The sequence below is a fragment of the Saimiri boliviensis genome, chromosome 4, assembly GCF_048565385.1.
Source record: "Saimiri boliviensis isolate mSaiBol1 chromosome 4, mSaiBol1.pri, whole genome shotgun sequence".
Classification (NCBI taxonomy): domain Eukaryota; kingdom Metazoa; phylum Chordata; class Mammalia; order Primates; family Cebidae; genus Saimiri; species Saimiri boliviensis.
In genome coordinates, this window is record NC_133452.1 from 101,231,305 (window position 1) to 101,253,726 (window position 22,422).

At 44.5% G+C, this 22,422-nt stretch overlaps 1 protein-coding gene and 1 non-coding gene across 2 annotated transcripts; both read right to left on the bottom strand.

Moving 5' to 3' along the window:
* Window positions 1-974: 974 nt before the first annotated feature.
* On the bottom strand, window positions 975-22,107 carry PPIL1 (peptidylprolyl isomerase like 1). Its single transcript, XM_003923217.4, has 4 exons — window positions 21,980-22,107; window positions 18,540-18,694; window positions 3,386-3,454; window positions 975-2,830 (listed from the first exon to the last, which is right to left on the bottom strand). Exons 1-4 carry the CDS (start codon window positions 22,033-22,035, stop codon window positions 2,610-2,612), a joined length of 501 nt encoding a protein of 166 aa, XP_003923266.1. The 5' UTR covers window positions 22,036-22,107; the 3' UTR covers window positions 975-2,609.
* Window positions 19,536-19,676, bottom strand: LOC120363344 (U4 spliceosomal RNA). Its single transcript, XR_005578911.1, has one exon. It is a non-coding gene; the product is annotated as a U4 spliceosomal RNA (small nuclear RNA).
* Window positions 22,108-22,422: the final 315 nt, after the last annotated feature.

The following is a 22,422-nucleotide window of genomic DNA, read 5'->3' on the forward strand; positions in this document are numbered from 1 at the left end:
CTACAACTCTGACTAATTGGTAGGACGACAAATTGTGAAACAATTCAAGCTTCACTCTTGGAGGTTATATCCTCGGTGAAAACTGACATACGCCCACGTGACTGCCTTGGCATGTATTCGCTGTCCCTTTCCAAGAACAAGGAACTGTGCGGCTCTCTTCACAAGGCACGTAGAACCGTCTTTGCTTCAGAGTAGCAATGATATGTTTCCACCACCCCTGTGCCCTGGATGAAAGTGGAGATTTCTCAGGATTATGATTCTGGGAGTTTTTTTTTTTTTTTTTTTTTTTGAGATGGAGTTTCGCTCTTGTTACCCAGGCTGGAGTGCAATGGCACGATCTCGGCTCACCGCAACCTCCGCCTACTGGGTTCAGGCAATTCTCCTGCCTCAGCCTCCTGAGTAGCTGGGATTACAGGCACGCGCCACCATGCCCAGCTAGTTTTTTGTATTTTTAGTAGAGACGGGGTTTCACTATGTTGACCAGGATGGTCTCGATCTCTCGACCTCGTGATCTACCCGCCTCGGCCTCCCAAAGTGCTGGGATTACAGGCTTGAGCCACCGCGCCCGGCCGATTCTGGGAGTTTAGTGGACAGGTGCTATTCCTTGCTCTGAGAGGCAGACCAAAGTATTTCCACCCAGTTCAGGCTGAAATAAATATATTTCTATTTTTCCAGAGTGTAGAACATTACTTTGCATATAAAAACCGTCTCTGGGAATTTACAAAGTCATTTATATAGTTTGTTGTTGGGTTTTGCTTTTTTGCTATTGAAAGAAAAGAGAAAGGTAGAGAAAGAGGTTGAAGGTAGGGAAGGCTTGGGGAACAGAACCTTGTTTGACCATTCCATAAAGTAAATCATCATGTCCAAAATTTACAGAGTATTAAGAAATATTAAAGTTACAATCCCCTCTTCAAGGAGCTACCAGCTTAAGGAAGCAAACAGCACAAGACATACTGCCGCTGGTCCCATAACAATGTGCAGGTGGGCCCTCTGCAAATTCCAGGGATGGTGCAGGTCTCTCAGCACATCCACCTGGTTCACTAACAGGTAATCCCCACCATGGTTTGGCTCTGTGTCCCCACCCAAATCTCCTCTGTGTCAAGGGAGGGATCTGGTGGGATGTGACTGGATCACGGGGCATCTTTCCCCTGCATGCTGTTCTCACGATAGTGAGGGAGATTTCATGAGATCTGATGGTTTAAATATGGCGGTTTCCCCTGTGCTTGCTTTCTCTCCTGCCACCCTGTGAAGAAGGTGGCTGCTTCTCTTTCGCCTTCCACCATTATTGTAAGTTTCCTGAGGTCTCCCTAGCCATGTGGAACTGTAAGTCAATTAAACCTCTCTTGTTTATAAATTACCCAGTCTCAGGTAGTATCTCTGCAGCAATGTGAAAATGGACTAATACACCCTTTATTCAGAAATGTCAATTAATATCACTTAACTTCTTTCTCTGGTTCTGCCCTTTTTGAGTTAGAATTGCTCTTAAATAGGGGGAAGTCCCCTGGAAATTCACAAGCCTTCAATGATGTGAAATCTTGAACATAGGATCTCTGCAATACTACTTAAATGACTGGGATTAAAATGGCCATTGGGAACCTCATACAATATTTAGAATCAGACCACAGCAGCGATTTCAACCATCAATGGCATTTTATTTTGGAAGTGTCTATGTATTACATAGGTATTAACTTCATTCCTCTCCTACTCCTCCCCACAAAATCCAGAAAGTTATTTTTATACATAAAAAGCTGAACATATAAAAATGTTGGACCTAATGTCGCTAAAGTCTTAGGTTAAAAGAACTTGAGTGGCACTTCTCTTTTCTGAGATGACTACTTCTTAAGGAAGATTCATAGTCTGTCCTTGTGCTCACCACAGACTTCTCCTCTTTGAGAAAAAGATGGTTAATGCTTCTGCTTCCTTTTAATAAATTAATGTCTTGATTATTACACATTATTATTCCCCACTTGACACCTTCTTAGAAACTTGATTGTTGGAAGCGTTTTTCATTTGGCAAAAATTCAATGTGGCTTTGCGTGGGATGTCTAAGTATCAGAAACAGCAGTGTTGATGTTCTTGTTTTGAGAGAAAATATATATAGAGACGCATACATTCCCTGGAAGAACAAATGTAAGAGGCTGAAATAGGGTGTGCACAGAGTTAAGAGGGCTAATCGACACTACTTGGTTTGGAATTCAATGGCTGTCAGCCATCAAGGACTGCAGCGTAGGCCAGAATATAAATCTCCTTAGGAAAAAGTTTGGTTAGGCAAAACCACTGAGAAATGCCAGTGTCTGCTACATTTTGTTTGAAGTGTAGCAGAGCAGACATGCACAACATGGGCATTATGGGTCATCTGCAGTAAGTAGTAACCTATTGACACACAGGGGCATTGTGCAAATGCTCTGTCAACCCAGGCACTAGGGGAAGAGAAAAGAAGCATCCTATTAAAATGTACTTCCATCTCTAACTCACCCAAGACCCCAGGCTTCCTCAGCTTCATGATTTGCAAAGCCGAAATGAAATTTAGCATTACATGTCATTCTATGTCATCAGGAAGCTTGTCCACTGGGACCATCTCAGAAGATCTGCTCAAGAGGGTAGCAGGTCTACCCAGAAGGGTATGCCTTAATGATCTTCACGTCGTCCACAGGGCGGTCCTGGGAGTTTGTTTCCACCATTCCCACGCGATTGACCATTCCTATGCCCTGGCACACTCGGCCAAAAATAGTGTGTTTGCCGTCGAGCCACTGGGTGGGGGCAAGGGTCACAAAGAACTGGCTGCCATTGGTGTCTGGCCCCGCATTGGCCATTGCGAGAATTCCAGCCCCTGGTGGGAAAAAGGAAGAAATGAAAGAGTCTGAATAACCCTACAGGTCCAGTGCAGAGCTGCTGCCCTATTCTAGGGATGCAAAAACAGGCAGGACTTTGTTCTGGTCTGTCCAGACCCAGACAACCCCTCAGGGCAGGCTTTCTGCCCGGTACAAAGGCCACACTGCACTACTATGACGACTTCCTCTTCCTTGTCCTCACCTGTCCCCAGCCGTGAACTCTGATGTTCCTCGCTAACTGTGGACCATGTTCCCGACTGCCCTCAAAAACCTACCAAGGTTTCCTGTTTCTCTGAGGACACTTTTGATATCCTATGACGTTGAACAAGTGGTTAGAGTCTAGAACACCCCGACCAGCGCTCAGAATTGCTCAGAACTCTGTGAGAGGTGCCACTTTCTCTAATCCACCAGGGCACTTCGTGGCGCCACGGCTGAGCAGCTTCCTGGCACCATGCCACGGTGTCAGGCATTCACCTTGAATCATGGCCAAAAGAGTGAGCACTGAGCTTTTAAAATCCCCCTTCCTACCCAGTCCTGCCAAATTATGCACTTACCCGTGAATTTCAAGTCTGGATGAAGTTCGTCTTCAAACTGTTTGCCATAGATAGATGCACCACCTCGACCTGCCCGATTAGGAGATGATAAATGAATCAACCAGCCACACATTCTATCTCACAGCAAGAATGGGCCTAGGGTCAGAGGACTTCTCAGAGTAAAGGAAAGGAAAAGGCAGTGAAACCACCCCGCTGCTAGGTACACTGCAACTACAGAAGCTAGCACTAATATCGTATTCAAATCACTGGTTTCACTTCGATAACACTTTCCTTTTCAAAAGGGTGCCGAGTATTTTTTCCTACACATTAAAATAATACATATTCACTATCAAAAAGGTAGAAAACATAGAACATTATCAAAAGAACATTAAGATCCCCTGTAATCTAACCATCTAGAGATAACCACTATTCATAATCTGATGTGTTAAGAGGTTTCTTGATTTTTTTTTTTTTTTTTTTTTTTGAGACGGAGTTTCGCTCTTGTTACCCGGGCTGGAGTGCAATGGAGCAATCTCGGCTCACCGCAACCTCCTCCTCCTGGGTTCAGGCAATTCTCCTGACTCAGCCTCCTGAGTAGCTGGGATTACAGGCACGCGCCACCATGCCCAGCTAATTTTTTGTATTTTTAGTAGAGACGGGGTTTCACCATGTTGACCAGGATGGTCTCGATCTCTTGACCTCGTGATCCACCCACCTTGGCCTCCGAAAGTGCTGGGATTACAGGCTTGAGCCACCACGCCGGCCAAGAGGTTTCTTGATTTTTAACATTTTTATGAGTATTTTTGAGTGCCCCAAGCCCTAACCCTGTGCCCATCACAGACATAGCTAATCCATCAGTATTCTTCCCTGCTGAGCTAGATTTGCCTCTGAATGTTACCAACCCAGAACTCAGGCAGCCATTATTAATTAATCGGAAGTAGCCCAAGAGTTGAAACCTATCGGTCACCCTTAACCTAGATGATGGAAAATAAAATTCATTTATGTCAAAGCTATCCAGCCGAAGGAGAAACAGGGACAGTGGTACGAGGCAATGCTGAAGAAAGGGACATTAGAGTAGGCAGAGTGGAGAGGTGAGGCAGTACATCATAAAGAGAAAACAGGGCCAGGTGTGGTGGCTTGTATTTAAAATCTCAGCCCTTTGGGACACTAAGGTGGGAGGCCTGCTTGAGGCCAGGAGTTCGAGCTGGGTAACAGAGCAAGAGACTGACTCCACAAAAAAAAATTTTTTTTTTTTTTTTGAGACAAGGTCTTGGTCTGTCACCCAGGCTAGAGTGCAGTGGCACAATAATTGCACACTACAGCCTCAACCTCCTGGGCTCTAGCAGTCTTCCCACCTCAGCCTCCTGAGTAGCTGGGACCACAGGCATGCATCAGTATGTCTGTTTGTTTTTTGTTTCTGTAAAGATGGGTTCTCACTATGTTGCCCAGTCTGATCTCAAACTCCTAGCATCAAGCAGTCCTCCTGCCTTGACCTCCCAAGTGCTGGGATTATAGGTGTGAACCACTGCACCTGGCTCATGAAAAATTTTAAAATTCAGCCAGGTTTGGTGGCACGTGCCTGTAGTCCCAGGTCCTCAGGAGGCTGGGGCAGGAGGACTGCTTGAGCCCAGGAGTTTGAGGTTACAGTGAGCTACGATCACGTCACTGCACTCCAGCCTAGACAACAAGACCTTGAGCAAAACTTAGACTCTAAATAAATGAATAAATACAGAGAAAATTAAGAAACATGGGATTGGGAATTATTTGCTAGCAGCATCACCATCAAATGTTATTTATATTATGTCTACAAGAGCATGGTGCTGTGCCGAATACCCTAAGCTCAGGCAGGTTTTGTTCTAAGAGCAAAAGGATATAAGTTAGGCCAGGTGTGGTGGCATATCCCAGCACTTTGGGAGGCCAAGGCGGGTGGATCACGAGGTCAGGAGTTCAAGACCAGCCTGGCCAGCATGGTGAAACCCCATCTCTACTAGAAATTAAAAAAAAAAAAAAAAAAAAAAAAATTAGACAGGCATGGTGGTGTGCGCCTGTAGTCCCAGCTACTTGGGAGGCAGAGGCAGAATTGCTTGAACATGGCAGGCAGAGGTTGCAGTGAGCCACAATCGCGCCATTGCACTCCAGCCTGGGCAACAGAGCAAGACTCAATCTCAAAAAAAAAAAAAAAAGAAAAAAAAAAAGTAAGTTAAACATGGTTTTCTCACAGGAAAACATATCCTAACAGGAGGCAACTTTCCTAACCAATTCTAATCAATTATGTAGTCAATCATATGCCTTATTGAACCACATTGGTTTCTCCAAGTTGATCAGTCATGACAAAGCAGTCTAGAACAAAGTAAACACTGGATTCATCAACGGGTACTTTGCTTGCCCGCAGCCCAGTGCAGGGAGCTCACTTGCTTCTACCACCTGCTATAAAAGCAGCATGTTAAAGCACCAAGTCCACCCCCAGGGCCCCTGGGCATGGCTAAGGTGTTTCCATGGTAAAAATCCTTTGCTTTACCTTTTAGTCGGCTTCACCACAGGGAGTCTGTCACAGCCCCCGTTTTCCTTTTGGGAAGAAAACACTGTTCTCATGCAAAGAGGAATGGGGGTGAATCCTAACAGACTAGGGGAACCTCCCACTTGGCCCAGGCTACCTATGCTTCTGGAAAAATACTGAGCCATACCAAACAGTGTAAAACTCATTCCAAAAATTCCAACCTGTCAGGATACTTCCAAACAGCAATTATGTAACTAATACATTCCCTCTGACTTGATCCTCCCTTTGCTTGGTCCTTTGGCAACCAACAGTCAAGGTTCCTGCCTAGGGTTCCCAGAGACTAGAGAGAGGGAGAGGGCTGTGGGGCCAAACAGATGCCACACTGAAGCCAGGCCCTGTGTGCAGGGCTTGAGTGAGCACGCTAAGGGTTCAGTTCAGCAGTGCACTGTCCGTCTGTGGCCTGAGCTTTCAAAGTGTGATCCCTGCCACCTGAAGGCTGCCAGAACAAAACCCCCAGGGCTCTGCCCTCTAGGAAGAGAAAAGCATCACATAAACTTCACCACAAACAAGAAGTGCATTAAGGAATAGGTGGGTCAAGAGTCACAGATGAAGTGGGGATTTTAAACAATCAGAGAAGACAAGAGGCAAGAGCATGGAGACCTCCTTTACTTAATAGGCATAGTTTTCATAACATCTTACTCATAATATGTTATCTTTTCATAACCCAATTCAACTCAGTAGGGTTTGCAGCAAAATGTCAGAAAGACAAATAATTCCAATTCAAACATTCCTCTAGGCATGTGGAATAGGGAGAGGTGGCAGAGGGACAGAGAATGATGAAAGAGTTCTCCAGTGCAGAGCAAGCTACACAGCCGTCGATTAACAGTTAGAAAGCCAACGATTTGGAAGCTTTGCAGGTTCTGTGCCTGGTCTAGTAAGGACACACTGAAGATGGGCAAAGACCTGTTTTCTAACCTCTGGTTAGAGGTTAGAAAAGAACCTTCAAGATTCTTTTCTGGCCAGGTACAAGTGGCTCACACCTATAATCCCAACGCTTTGGGAGGCTGAGAGGGATGGATCGCTTGAGCCCAGGAGTTGAGACCAGCCTGGGCAACGTGGTGAAACCCATCTCTACAAAAATTAGGTGGATGCCTGTAGTCCCAGCTACTCAGACGGCTAAGGTGGAAGGATCACCCAAGCCTAGGAGGTTGAAGCTACAGTGAGCTATGATTGTGCCATTGCGCTCCCATCTGTCTCCAAAAACAACCACCACAAAGAGAGTCTCTTCCTCTCTGTCCTCTTTTTGGATCATTTATTCAATGTATTTATTTCAGACACGCAAACATACAAAGAATAGTATGACCAACATCTAGGACCACCCCCACCCCCCAAGAAATAAAGTACTGGAAGTCCAGCAGACCCCACCACACATTCCACTGCATCTCTCCCCACCGCTCATCTCCTAGGAGCTAACTGCTGATTCACATTTTCCTCTCAGGTAACCACTATTCTAACAAGAATTTGGCATTTCCATGCATTTTCTTTTTTATTACACATATAAGCATCCCTATTAAAAAACGTATTGCTGTTCTGCATGTTTTTAAGCTTACATCAGCAGTATTATACTTCATGCATTCTTCTGCAATTCGCTTTTTGCTCACCATTGTTTGAGAGACTCATCCACTTTGTTCCAGGCAGTTCTCTGTAGTGTTCGCCTCACTGGATGACCATCATGCTCTGTCTTATCTTTTCTGGTGTTGATATTAAGGATCTTTCCAATGTTTTGGCTAATCAGCCAGGTTGTAAAAACTCTTCTTATACTGTCTCCAAAAACCAAGTGCAAGAGCTGTCAGGGGGCCGATACCTCACAGGCGATACGTAGGGTCACAGTTTGAGTATTTCATCATTGCTAGATTTTTCTAAATGGATGAACCAGCATGCACTCCTCCCCACAGCACTCTCTCTCTTACCGCTCTAGGTCCTTTTATCAGTCTGAGAAGTGTGAGACCTCTTGTGGTGTTTTAAACTGCATTTCTCTGAAGTTTGGCATAATTTCGTGTTTACTGGCTTATTTAGCTTGTAACGGCCCTCTGTGAACAGCCACACTTCTACTCAGTGGTATGACATTTTGGAATTGATACAGTTGTCCCTTGACGCAGGATCCCTGTGACACCAAAATCCCTGCACGCTCAAGTCCAGCTGTGGGCCCTGCAAAACCTGTATGACCCCCACGGTTCAAATCCATGTTGGCCAAGGCTCAACTGTACATTATGGATACTGATCCTTTGTTAGTGAATGCTTTGCAAATAACTTTTCCCATTTAACTTTTTTCACTCTTTTAATGGGATCTTCCAATGCACAGAGCCTTTGTAGTCAAAATTCTTTAACTTTCTTCTTTATGATCTGTGTTGTTTCTTTTTACTTTTCTTTTTTAAGGCAGAGTTTCACTCTTGCTGCCCAGGCTGGAATGCAATGGCGTAATCTTGGCTCACCACAACCTCTGCCTCCTCGGTCCAAGCAATTCTCCTGCCTCAGCCTCCCAAGTAGCTGGGATTACAGGCATACACCACCATGCCTGGCTAATTTTGTATTTTTAGTAGTGACAGGGTTTCTTCATGTTGGTCAGGCTGGTCTTGAACTCCCAACCTCAGGTGATCTGCCTGCCTCGGCCTCCCAAAGTGCTGGGATTATAGACGTGAACCACCACACCTAGCCTGGTGTTTGTTTTTTTTTGTTGTTGTTGTTTTTTGAGATGGAATCTTGCTCTGTCACCAAGCTGGGTGCAGTGGCACAATCTCAGTTCACTTCAATCTCCACCACCCAGGTTCAAGCGATTCCCCTGCCTCAGTCTCCCGAGTAGCTGGGACTACAGGCACGTGCCACCACACCCGGCTATTTTTTTGTACTTTAACAGAGACAGGGTTTCACCATGTTGGCCAGGATGGTTTTGAACTCCTGACCTCATGATCTGCCCGCCTCGGCCTCCCAAAGTGCTAGGATTACAGGTGTGAGCTGCTGCACCCGGCCCCTGTGTTGTTTCTTAAAAACAAAACACAAAAAAACCTTTTCTCATCCCTGTGACTCCGGTGATGTCCCTTTCTCCTCCTCCTTAGTCACTGTGGAAACCGGTCAAGATGATGTTCAAGGCATGGGACATGCAGTGTTTTACATGAAGATGACCATACTTGGTGCTCCTTGTTCCCGCCCCTCTGATGTCACAGTTGATGGGGATAATGGATTACTATCCAGCCCCGCAGATGTGCAGTGGCCTAAAAGGAGATCCAGTGGGGCACTCAACACCAGAGGGCAACTGACCAATCAAAGCCTCTCTTCTGGCAAGACAGCCCCTAACAGACACTGTCCGTCAGTAGTCTCCTTAGCATCCCCAACCTCCTCCTCCACAGCCTGCCTCAACCTCGGAGACAAAAAAAAGGCAGGTGCTGACAAATCCGTTTTGCAGACAGGCGTGGCCAGATGACCCAGTTCTGACTTACAGATATAAACAGAAGTCGCTGAGTCAAACTTCTGAGAAAGCTACAGCTTTCTTGATAAAAAGGGACAAACATACTCTTTTGTCTTTCATCTACAGCTCTTTCCTTATCTTTCTTCTTTGAAAGTAGGGTGATGCCAGAGCAGCAGCCATGTTGCAACCGTAAGACTAACAGGTTCAAGACCAAAGGCGACACATGACGAATGGTGAAGTGGATAGATACAGCAAGCCTAGATCACTGACAACTCCCCTGGGCAGGTGAAGAGATGACAATAATTGCTCACTTCCAGATGTTCTATTGTGTAAGAAAAAACAGCACCTGGAATCAGGTTTTCTGTTACTTATAGCCAAAAGCACTGCTACCTGACACAATCACTGTTAATATACCAGATGGGAACAATGCCACAGTTCAAGGGGCTTTGTGGTTCTAAAGACACAGTCTTCTCTTTCTCACGTGCCTTTGGTGTCAGAGAGATCTGGATTCCAGTTCTGACTCTACCACTTACTGTTTAACCTTAACTAAGACACTTTCTCTCCAAGCCTCAGTTCCCTTGTCTGCAAAATGGGAGTAGCAGTAATACGTATGTCTCACAGGCTGGTTCTAAGAATTAAATGAGACAGCATATGGAAGCCATCTAATGTATAACACGACTATCCCGCCACCACATACCCAATCCTGTTCACCTTTAAAGAACTGAGCAACTATAACCTCCCCTCTAGTCGATCAATTTTTCTCTGTAATGGATCATTCCTGTAGGCATTTAAACACGTTATTGATATTTCCTATTTTAAAAAACAAAACTCTATTTCCAAGTATCCTATTTCTCTACATCCCTTCATAGAAAAACTCCTGGAAAAAGCTGTCAATACTCAGTGTCTCCGCTTCTCCCCATTCTCACTTGAACATGCACCGTTCAGACTTTTACCGCGCACCGCTCCACTGAAATCGCTCTTGTCAAGGTCGCCAGTGACCTCCATGTGGCTACACCTAGTGGTCAATCCTCAGCACTCACGTTACTCAATCCACACTCGATGTCACTCTTGAGCTACTGTCTTCCTTTGGTTTCCACGACTCCACGGTCTCCAGGTGTTCCTCACTGCTCACTGGCAGCTGCTGCTCCTCGTCCCTCTGCTTTCACAGGTGTCACTCAGGCCTGCACTGCTGTGTGAAGACCTTCCTTTCCAACCCTGGCTCCCTGCCCCTTTATCCTTCACAGGTGTTAGCCCAATAAATCTCTGTCTTGGTGTCTGCTTCCCAGAGGACCAGAACTATCACAGCTGCTATCACCCTAGTTCAAACAACAACCATCTCCAGCTTGAATAGAAATAAAAGCTTCCCACTGGTCTCCTTGCTTCCAGCCTTGCCTCCCTCTTTCCCCACCCTCCATTCTCATGGTGGCCAGAGGGATCCTTTTCAAACAAGCCTAGTCACAGCACTCCCCTGCCTGAAACCCTCTATCAACACTGCTTAACTCTTAGAACAAAATCCACAATCCTCACCAGGGCTTACAAGACTCTCCATGATCAGGTGCTGTTACTCTCAGAGCCATCTCCTGCCACTCTCTCAGGTGTTCCAGCTACGCTGGCCCCTGCGCCGTTTCCTGCCAAGGCACACCCTGGTCTAAGGCCTCGGACTGCTATTCTCTTTGGCGTGCCCTTGCTCCCGACAGTCTTGTGGCTCACTACTTCATTTTATTCATAGCTTTGTGCAAATGCCACTTTGTCAGAGAGGTTTCCCTAATCACACTCTCCAAACCAGCACCTCCCTCCCTTCTAGCCTAGTGGTTCTCCATGGGAAGTGATTCTGACCCCTGGCGACAGTGGGCAATGCCTGGAAACAATTTTGGTTGTCACACTGAGTGTTCTATCAGTACCAAGCGGGCAGAAGCCAGCATGCAGCTAACCATCCTTCAATGCACAGGACAGCCCCCACAACAATCATCCAGCCCTAAATGTCGCCAGTGCCTGGGTTGAGAAACCCTGCTCCATCCCAGCAGTACATTCCTTTTCCCATATCATCTGCCATCCCTGATAGCATATTACATACTTTTTCATTCTCCATCTCTCACCAGACCGAGAGGGCCACAAGGACTTTCTTATTCACTCTTGTAGCCCCAGCTTTTAGAACAGTGCCTGGTCTACAGAAGGAGTCAAATACATATTTGTTAAGTGAATTAACAATCAAAATAAGTCACAGTCACATTCATTTTCGTTCCCACTTTGTGTCAAACCATGCTAACCACTTGACCAACATCAGCTCATTTACCACCCACTACCAGCCTAGGAGATGCACGTAACCACAGTCCTGACAGGTGAGCCGGCTCAGCAAGGTGCTGCAACTTACTTTAGTAAGTGTTCATGGAAAGCACGAGGCAAGCCCAAACTCAGCCCTGCACCACCCTGTCCTGCCACAGTCCACAGCTGCACGAAACCTCCTCAATCTGTGAACTCCTCTGTCTGGGAGTCTCCATTAACTGGCCCCAAACTGCTCCTTACTGTCTCCCAAATACGCAGTTCAGAGATCTGTAAATTTTATAGGGGCCACAGAATCACATTTGATGCATTTGTTCTGGGCATGGAGAGGTGGCTGGGTGATGTCACAGGAGCCAGTCCGGTGTGGAAGATGTGACACCTGGGGTGGTGGGGTCCCTCCATGCCTCTGTCACTCCTGCCCTGTACTCACTCTTCTTCCTAAATCCAAAATGCCCTTCCCTCTACTTCCCAAGGGTTAACAGTCTACATTTCTCTCAAGGCCCACCTCACATATGCCTCCTTCTCATCCTAATCTCATTCCATTGTTCTTTTTCCCTTATTATGAATTACTCCAACCTGTCTTATATAGATAATCCACACCATACTAACACACATTTGCATATTTATATTACACTGTTCTAGTTGTTTCTTACAATGAATAGTTTCTTTCCTGGCAGGGCAGGGAACTGCAAGGAAAAAGAAAATGCCTTGGTTTTTAATGCGTAAGTGCTTCTCACAGGCCTTAGAATAGCACAGGATACCCAGCAGACTCTTGGCAAATACTCATCAAATGAATAAAATTAACAGAGCTTGCTGTTCAACACGTTAAATTTCAGGTGTTCCTGGGGCTACCAAGAGGAAAGATGAAATCAAAGTGAGAGTGACGCACAGGATAATCAGCATATAATTAATCACAGCAATCACAGCAGCTGGTGAGCACTGTGAGGCCGAGTGAGAGCAAGAAGAACTAAACGAAGAACTTGACAGGATGTTACGTCTTACAGAGAGGAGAGAAAGAGATTAGTAGAAACAGATAAAAGACACTCAGAGGGTGAAGAAAAGAGCTTCTATAGTTATCATAAAATGGGAAAGCTGAAGGTAGGAAAATGGCTTAAAATAAAATGAAGCAGGAAGTCAAAGGGTATCTGAACTGAAAAAGCATCTGGCAAGTATGTATTATGAGAAAGCATGTGGAAAGAATGGTTCCACAGTAGTCAGACTGAGGCACAGCTGCGAACGGAAGTGGTGCATCAACTTGCTGAAGAGCCCAGGATGTCACTTGGTGCCCATCTGAGATGTTTAGCAAAAAATATGTCACCTAATCAGCTAAAAAACATGAACTAGTGACCCAGGAGGGCCTAACTCCTGTTTGCCTTCCACCACAGACCTACCAGCGGGCTGCTCAATCATTCCTTATACTTGAGGCTGGATGCAGTTATCTGAAAATCTTTTGAGTGATTCAATTTCCTTAAAATTACACCATGGAAATGTGACATTATGAAGGATCGTGAACCAACTACAGAAATATAGAAAAGCTCTGGCATGAGCAACTCACACCTGAGTCACTTCCAATTCTTGTACCCTAATCATGGACTCTCAGTTCACTGATATTACGAATTAAAATTTATTTCATAACAACATGAGGGGGAGAGAGGAACAACACAGGAAAGAGGTACGTTGAAGTATCGACGAAACCCTTTCAGACAAAGTAGAATGAAGCAGGACTAGATGCTGCCTCCCTGTTGCGCTGAACCCCTATCGACCCCAATGGGGATGGCACCAGACTGAAGGGGCCGAAGAGACCTAGAGCTAGCAAACGAGACACGGGGTTTTACTGGGGACTTACATACAGGGAAGAGATTCCAGTGATGGTGCGCTGGACAGGAGAACCATCATTGCTTGCAAAAAGATGCAGTTTATATAGCATTTCCACTTAGCACCTTGTCCCTAACAATCTTCACCTGGCGATCTTCATTCAACCCAAAACTCAGGACCTTAACCTGTGTGCGGCCCATGTGTCACAGGATGAGCCAAGGACTCAGATCTCCCTTTACAGACAAGGAAGGAAGCTCCTGGTTGGCTACTTCTGGATTCCCTAGCTCAGAACACACATTCAGATGCATCTGCCATGCAGTGTCATTCTAAGGGTATGCTTCAGTTACTGCTCTCAGGTGCATTTACCACATGCTCCCAACACCCAATAAAGTGAACACACAAAAATTAAGCCAAAAGTTCACCAGCATCAACCAAAAAGGAAAAGGGAAACAAACATGGTAAAGTTGTAAAAAGAGCCAAGGGGAAAAAACAGAAAATTCTCTTGCCTGTATTCCCTGAAAGTAGTAACCAGGAAAGACATGCCATACTGAGAATTCTCACAAATACCCTCCAGTTCTGAGAAGCCAGTAGGGGAGTGGGTGAGCAGCTCTGAAAAAGCCAAGGAAAGCCCTTGAGGGCAGAAACCTATACATATCACAGTGGCTCCGGAGTGGCAGGACAGGCAAGCTGGGCTGGCCACCTTCCAGGGTGCTGGGCCATAACTGGGGACTATCCAGAGCCTGGAGTGGTGACACACAGACACCACTGGCTGGTGGAAGGGGCTCTGAGACAGGGCTTTAATGGAGTCTGCGAAGACAGAACAGAGGCTAGCCCTCCCACAGGGGGCTCGCTCAGCACAAGCTGAGACCCAGTTCTCTCCCACCCCTCTTCAGGCTAGAATAGAACAGAGAGAAAGCAACACCTAACATTTGAAGTGGGGAAGACAACTAGTTCCACATTAATGGGGAGAAGGACAAGGAGACTCTACTTACACGGTATCTGAGCAAGTAAAAGGTGGAGATAATGTAGGTGCTGACATCAAGCATGGATGAGATGAAAACAAATGGCATGGAAACTAGGCAAACATACCATAACCAACAGAAGGATAGAATGCAGGAGGGGAGGAAGGAAAAGAAAACCCAGGAACTCAGCCTGGGAGAAAGTGGCTTCTCCATGGCTATCTCAAGCTATGGATGATTCAACAGAAGTAAGAATCTAATATAACAAAAGCTCAAAGGCAGGATAATACATCACAGAATAAGATGAAAGATTGCAGAGCTAAGGAAACCAATTTAGATTCAAACAGCAACAGTAATGAGCTAGTAATAAACTAGAGCAGAAAAGAACAGAACAGACATGACTGAAAATTGAGTAAGGCATAGAGTATAGGTCTGAGATTATTTTAGTAAATGCAGGGAAAAAAGAAAAAAATACTATCATACAATCAAAAGAAATGTTATAGATATGAAAGGCAAAGGCGACGAAACAAACAACTAATTTCCTGAAATAGAAAATCCAGTAAGTATAACAGAGATAATATTCAGAAATAGAAAAAAAATAATTATCCCTGAATTGAAGAAAGGAGTAAATTTGGCCTCAGTATTCTTCAAAAGCATATTCAAAAACAGAAGGCAGCCAGGCATGATGGCTCATGCCTGTAATCCCAACTCTTTGGGAGGCCGAGGCAGGAGGATCGCTTGAGCCCAGGAGTTTGAGACCAGCCTCAGCAACATAGTGAGACCTCAACTCTACAAAAAATTTAAAAATTATCCAGGCATGGCGGTGAATACCTATAGTCCTAGCTACTCAGGAGGCTGAGGTGGGAGAAGTGCTTGAGCCCAGGGAGTCTGGATTGCAGTGAGCCATGATCCTACCACTGTACTCGAGCCTAGGCCTGGGTGGCAGAGCAAGACTCTGTCTCCAAAAAAATAAACAACAACAAACAACAATGAAAAACCAAACCAGAAGGCAATGGATCCGAAATGTCTAAAAAGATCTCAGAACACTATAACCAGTTATGGTCTCTTTTTTTCTTCCTTCTAACAATTTTTATTTTATTTTAATTAATTTATTTATTTAGAGATAGAGTCTCAGGTTGTTGCTCAGGCTGCAGTGCAGTGGGCACAATCATGGATCACTGCAGTCTCAACCTCCCAGGTTCAAGTGATCTTCCCACCTCAGACTCCCAAGTAGTTGGAACTATAGGCATATGCCACCGTGTCCAGGTAATTTTTTAATTTTTTGTAGAAATGGGGTCTCGCTATGTTGCCCAGCCTGGTCTTGAACTCCTGAACTCAAGTGACTCTCCTGCCTTAGCCTCCAACGTGCTAGGATTACAGGTATGAGCCACTACGCCTGGCCTAAAATAATTATTTTTAAAAAAGAATGTATCTCTTACAGTTGTGGAGGCAGAGAAGTCCAAGTCAAGGGACCACATCTGGTGAGAGCCTTCCTGCTGGTGGGGACTCTGTGAAGTCCCAAGGTGGCACAGTGTGTCACATAGTGAGGGGGCTGAGCATGACAACATGCTATCTCTTTTCAAGTATAAAGGTAACAGGCAGAAATTCTCAAATATGAGTGAGCTTAAAAATACAACAACGTTCCAGCTCTTGTAATAAAAACACCACCGGACAATTGTGACCTTGAGCATTCTGGCAGGGGGGGAAAAAAACCCACTTGACAAGAAACCCTGCCCTCTAGCACTTGTGAGGGTAAGAGCCAAGCAAGCTGTGAGCACTAATCCACCAAAACGTAGGACCCACACTGTAGCTGAACGAATGATGAGCGCAGAACAGATAATAATAAAAATAGCAACAAAAATTAAGGTTAGGGAAAGATAAGAATAGATAGAAATTTAAGTACTAACTGCCTCATCTTTCACTGCAGGAAGTCAAATATTCTGTTCCATATATATAAAATTAAATGTAATACTTTCTATTTTAAAAACAATAGCATACATAATATATCCTATTCTTTTGAAATTGTTTCCATTTATCTTGTTATCCTTTAAATCAGACATCTGAAAGACATCTAGAATGATGGGCACCAAAAGTTAACACTGCTCATTTCTGAAAGGTGGGATATTGAGGGATTGGTTAATGATAGTTAGAAATTCTTAGGAGCTATGCTTATGAATGATTTTTCCACTTTTCTCTGCTTTCCTATATATTCTGTATTTTGAAATGCATCAAAAACCAAAAAACAAAACAAAATAAAAAACCTGAGTACTTCTGGCCACGGAGGATAAATCATGAGATAATTAACAATGACAAATAGGCCAGACGTGGTAACTCACAGCTGTAATCCCAGCACTCTGGAAGGCCATGGCGGCAGGATTACCTGAGTTTGGGAGTTCAAGACCAGCTGGGCCAACATGGTGAAACTCCATCTCTACTAAAAATACAAAAACTAGCCGGGTGTGGTAGTGCCTGCCTGTAATCCCAGCTACTAGGGAGGCTGAGGCAGGAGAATTCCCTGAACCTGGGAAGTGGAGGTTGCAGTGAGCTGAGATCATACCACTGTACTCCAGCCTGGGCAACAGAGTGAGACTCCATCTTAAAAAAACAAACAAACGAAAATGACGAAAAAGAACAAGACTGAGAAAAGACTCTGCCACAGAGAGAACCAAACTTGTTTAAAGGCAAACAAGCAGAGATTAGCAGAGAAAAAGCAGACTGAGAAGCAAGGACCCTTGAAAATGAGTAAATGTTCCACCAGTTCACTAATAAATCCCATCTAAATGCCAATAACTCCCAAATTAAAAACTCCATACCAGGTCTTTCCCTGAACCCCAACTACTTACTCATGAGCACAGTCAGCTCTCCCTACATGTGGGTTCTAGATTCATGGATTCAGCTAACCGCAATTGAAAATACCTGGGGAGAAAGCATCTGTACTGAATGTGTACAGAACTATTTTTCTTGTCATTATTCCCCAAACAATAAAGTGTAACAACTATTTACACAGTGTTTATATCTTGTCCCTCCATCTATTCTCTAAACAGCAGTTACAGTGATCCTTTTATTTATTTATTTATTTATTTATTTATTTTAGAGAGTGTCTTGATCTCTTGCCTAGGCTGGAATGCAGTGGCACAATCTTGGCTCACTGCAACCTCCGTCTCCTGGGTTCAAGCAATTCTCCTGCCTCAGTCTCTAAAGTACCTGAGATTACAGGTGCCAACCACCATACCTGGCTAATTTTTGTATTTTAGTAGAGACAATGTTTCACCGTATTGGTCAGGCTGGTCTTGAACTCCTGACCTCAAATGATCCAACTGTCTCAGCCTCCCAAAGTGCTGGGATTACAGGTGTGAGCCACCATGCCTGGCGAAAGAGGGATCCTTTTAAAGCATAGATCAGATCACATCATTTCTTTGCTTGAAACTCTCCAATGACTCACATCTTACTCAGAATAAAACCCAGTCTCTACCTTGCCCTACAAGGTACCACATACCTTATGATTTCCAGCACAGGCTCCTGCCTCAGGGTCTCTTGTTTGCTCTTCCCTCCATCCAGAATGTTCTTCCCCCAGTTACAAGGTTCACTTTCTTCCTTCATTCAGATATCTTCTCCAATAATGTGAGAGGAGTTCCCTGACTTTTCTACTAAAATTGCATCCCCACATCCCTTTTGCTGCTTTATTGAGAGCAAGAATTCTGTCTCTTTCTTTATAGCTATCTTCCCAGAGCTTAGAAAAGTATCTGACACAAAGCAGATACTCAATATTTGTTAAATAAGTGAATCAATAAAAGATGCCAGGATTTTATTATTCTTAAGATACTATGAAGTCTTTCCTTCTTATTGATTGGACTACTTGCATCACTATAATTCAGACAAATATTATTTGTTTTTAGTGAGCAATATATGTAGTTATGAAAAACTCTACCAAGCCTAGGAGTTAAGGTTGGTTTCTGGCCAATTTCACATATGTGTGTTTGATGGAGGCAGGAGCTGTCACCAGAATCAACCAACACAGTCCTTAGCAAATGGAAGAGAGCTCTGGCTGCCTTATCACCTATTTATGACAGAGTCTTCAGAAACTAAGGTTGGCTTTAGAAAAAAAGACAAAAGAAAAAAAAAAGAAAGAGAAAACATAAACTAATGTTGGCTTAACTGTACCTGTCCCTGTTGGGTCACCCCCTTGAATCATGAAGTCCTTGATAATTCTGTGGAATTTTGTGCCATTGTAGTAACCTCGACGAGCCAACTCAGCAAAGTTCTTACAGGTCTTTGGAGCATGCTTCCAGTACAACTCCAGCACAATGATTCCCATGCTGCAGAGAGAGAGAACAACATCGCTCCAGTAAAGAACAAGGTCAGGGCAGACAGGAATATTATGGGACTGCTCCAAGACTCTTGATTTTCAAGCTTGTAAGTCATGAAATTGTGATAACCACTGGATTTCATGCTCAGCAAAGGAAAACACCACAATGCAAGTAACATAAACACTGATTATCTTCTTTGAGTAAAACATGCAGGTGTTCTGGGTAGTTTTTCTGCAAAATAACATGCATGGACAACTCAAAATTCTAATGCCACATACATATATATCACTGATGATCTGAAACCAATATAACCAACCCCTAAATTAGGAAAAAAATTCTTATACTTAATTTTTAATTTTTTTTTTAAAAGGGACATTAAAACATCAGTTCATTTTTTTTTTTTTTTTTTTTTTTTGAGACGGAGTTTCGCTCTTGTTACCCAGGCTGGAGTGCAATGGCGCGATCTCGGCTCACCGCAACCTCTGCCTCCTGGGTTCAGGCAATTCTCCTGCCTCAGCCTCCTGAGTAGCTGGGATTGCAGGCGCGTGCCACCATGCCCAGCTAATTTTTTTTTGTATTTTTAGTAGAGACGGGGTTTCACCATGTTGACCAGGATGGTCTCGATCTTTTGACCTCGTGATCCACCCGCCTCAGCCTCCCAAAGTGCTGGGATTACAGGCTTGAGCCACCGCGCCTGGCTCAGGAGTTCATATTTATTTAGAAGTTTTCGGATGGGAGTAGGGACTGGGTAGACGGGAAACAGAAGATGTTTAATAAATACCTTTTAAAAACTTTTGTATTTTTGATCCATGTAAATATATATACATACATATATATATTTTAAATTCAGTCTCCATAGAGACTGTCAAAAATTGCCAATGCTGACTATATTTCAGGTCGTCATGGTGGGGTATTGGGAAAAGTTTTCAATTAGCAATGATGGCGCCTCGGATAAACCTCATTGGCTACAATACTGCCACTGCACAAAGCTGATATATTATCTTTTCAAAAAATTTTAATAGAATAAAAGGTACAGTTTATGTTTGTTGGGAGGGAGTATAACGAAGGCAAAATCTGATAACTTTGAATATTTGTACCTACCCAACAGGATGAGTGCTTTTTTCTCCCCAGTACTGCTAAAGGGTAAAGAAGAGGCAAGAGAAAGGGCAGGTGTCTTCCCCTCTACTCCAGCACATGCCTAGACTTTAAGGTCCAAGTGTGTGACTTTTTTTTTTGAGAAAGGGTCTCCTCTGTCACCCAGGTTACAATGCAGTAGCACAATCTCAGCTTATCATAACCTCTGCCTCCCAGGCTCAAGCCATCCTCTCATCTCAGCCTCCTGAGTAGCTGGGACTACAAGCATGCACCACCAAGCTCAGCTAACTTTTTCTACTTTTTGTAGACGTGGAGTTTCGCCATGTTGCCCAGGCTTGTCTTGAACTCCTGGACTCAAGCAATCCACCTGCCTAGGCCTCCCAAAGTGCTGGATTACAGGTGTGAGCCACGGCACCTGGCCAGTGAGAACTGAGTCAACTCTTTATAGTCTTGATATCCAGTGCCTTGCACAATGTAAATACTCTGTAAGTATATGTGGAATGTGCTAGAAAATAGCTTTCTAACAGCCTTTCTGCCTGCAATTCATCTTTGCAATTCATCACTGCTTACATTCAACACAGATTAACAGTTACTCTGTGTATGCCACTATTTCAGGCACTGTTTCCCTCAAGAAGCTTACGTTCTGGTGGGTATTTTTAAAATACAGGAAGTAGCCTTTTGGAAAGACAATCAGGAAATACATATACAATTCTGAAATGTGAATATCTCAGCAATTTCAACTTCCAAGTATCCTCTAGAAAAATTTGCAAAAGTGCCTAAGGATACAATATGTGCAAAGATGTTCATCCCAGTATCTGTCACTTAAATGTCCTTGAAATAGGAAATGCCTAAAATATCAACTATCCATACTATGGGCAGCTATCTGAATTACTGAGTGAAAGAAAACCAAATTACAGAAAAAACATACATAGAGTGTGATCATATGATCTCATTTTTTTGTTAAAAAATAAAAACATAAAAGAGAGGTTTATATGTACATAGAAGTTCTGGACAATCATTCAACAAACTGTTGATCGTGTTTTCAGGGAGGAGGTGGCTTTCACTTCTTACTCTGTTAGTCTACATTGCCTGAATTGTAACTTGAAAAAATACCAACAGGGGACTACAGAAATTACAGGATGGAGCCTGAAGATGCAGAATTTTGCCATATAAGAAGGTGGGAAAGATGGCCAGAGGGCATGAACAGCATGAGCAAATATAGAGAGAACTGACAGAACTCTGCTTTGCTTGAAAGCAGCAATGGGCAAGAACAGAAAGACAGTCCCAGACTGGTCTCTGGCTGTTGTGGGGGTAACAGCAGGCAGACAAGGGCCAGATGAAAAAAATCACCTTGAATGTCAGATTAATCAGTTTTTACTTTACACTGTTACAGAAGCAAGATGTTATTAAAGGTTTTGGGGCAGGATCCTTTCTTTGTCCTACTTTGTAGAGATCACTCTGAGTTTTTTCCAAAGAGGCAACAGAGTGAATACAGCTAAAGAACCTAACAAAGTGAGACAGGCACACCAGGCTCCAAACAAGGTTCTTCCACTTACTAGCTGTGTGGCTTTGGTCAAGGCTTTAATCTGCAAATTCTGGCGTTTCCTCCTGCTAATATTAAAAGGGAGAAAGTGAAATAATACCTTCATGATTTCAGTTGCTAGTCTTAAACTAAATGAGATGACATACACCAAGGGCATGGCACTAGCAGGTTGGTTACCACATCGCTCTTTGATAGTGGGGAAAACGTACTTCTTCCTGTTTTTTCCTGTAATTTGTTTCTACAACTGTACTACTTATCACGCAATGTTTACATATCTGTCTCTTTCATTATACCATAAGCTCCTAAAGGCAGGGCTGTGTGTGTTTTATCTACCTCTGTATCCTCAGAACTCACATCTTATGTGCCTGGCTTGTGGACTCATTACACGCTTGTTGAATGAATGAATGAGTGAGCGGTCTGGAGGAAGGAGGACAATCAGGCAGCTGTCGCTAGGCCTCAGCACGAGTCGGAGCAGAGCTTGGACGCGAGCGATGGCGGTCCCCTCTCAGTCCTCAGGGGGCCGTCTCGGCCGCTGCTCCACGCCCCTTTCCACGTGGAGGCCGGCCACCCGGAGGAACGCGCCAGGAACGGAGACCCACGGCGAAGCCCAGGCTCCGCGTCTCCTCTTCCAGCCCCAGAGGCCCGAACCCCCTCACCTGGTCTCCAAGTAAACGTTGGGTGGCTGCCAGGAGTCTGGGGGAATTGCCGCCATAGTGAAGCCGGCGGAAGGCTCCTCTAGCAATTGCTACTTCCGGCGTCGATCAGCTGGGGACCCGCCGCTGCTGCACACTTCCGGTCCCCGCCGTCCAACCCTTTCGATACCAGGATTTGGGTGGCCAGGACAAGGAAGAGGATGGCACTGTCTTCAAATGCCGGGAAGCTGGGGTGCGAGACGCGAAGAAGCTGGACGCCAGGAACAGAGGAAAAATGCAAACTTCATTCGCAGTGGTCTCCAAGTGGCGATACCGCGCCACTCTCTGGGCTTCATGATTGGTTCGTTTAGGCATGGAAGGCGGGAACAATCAGAAAAGCTGCACTCCGGTTGGAGTTCTGCCCTAACATTGAATTCGAAGAATTTCGTAGTCTCACAATTGGGCGG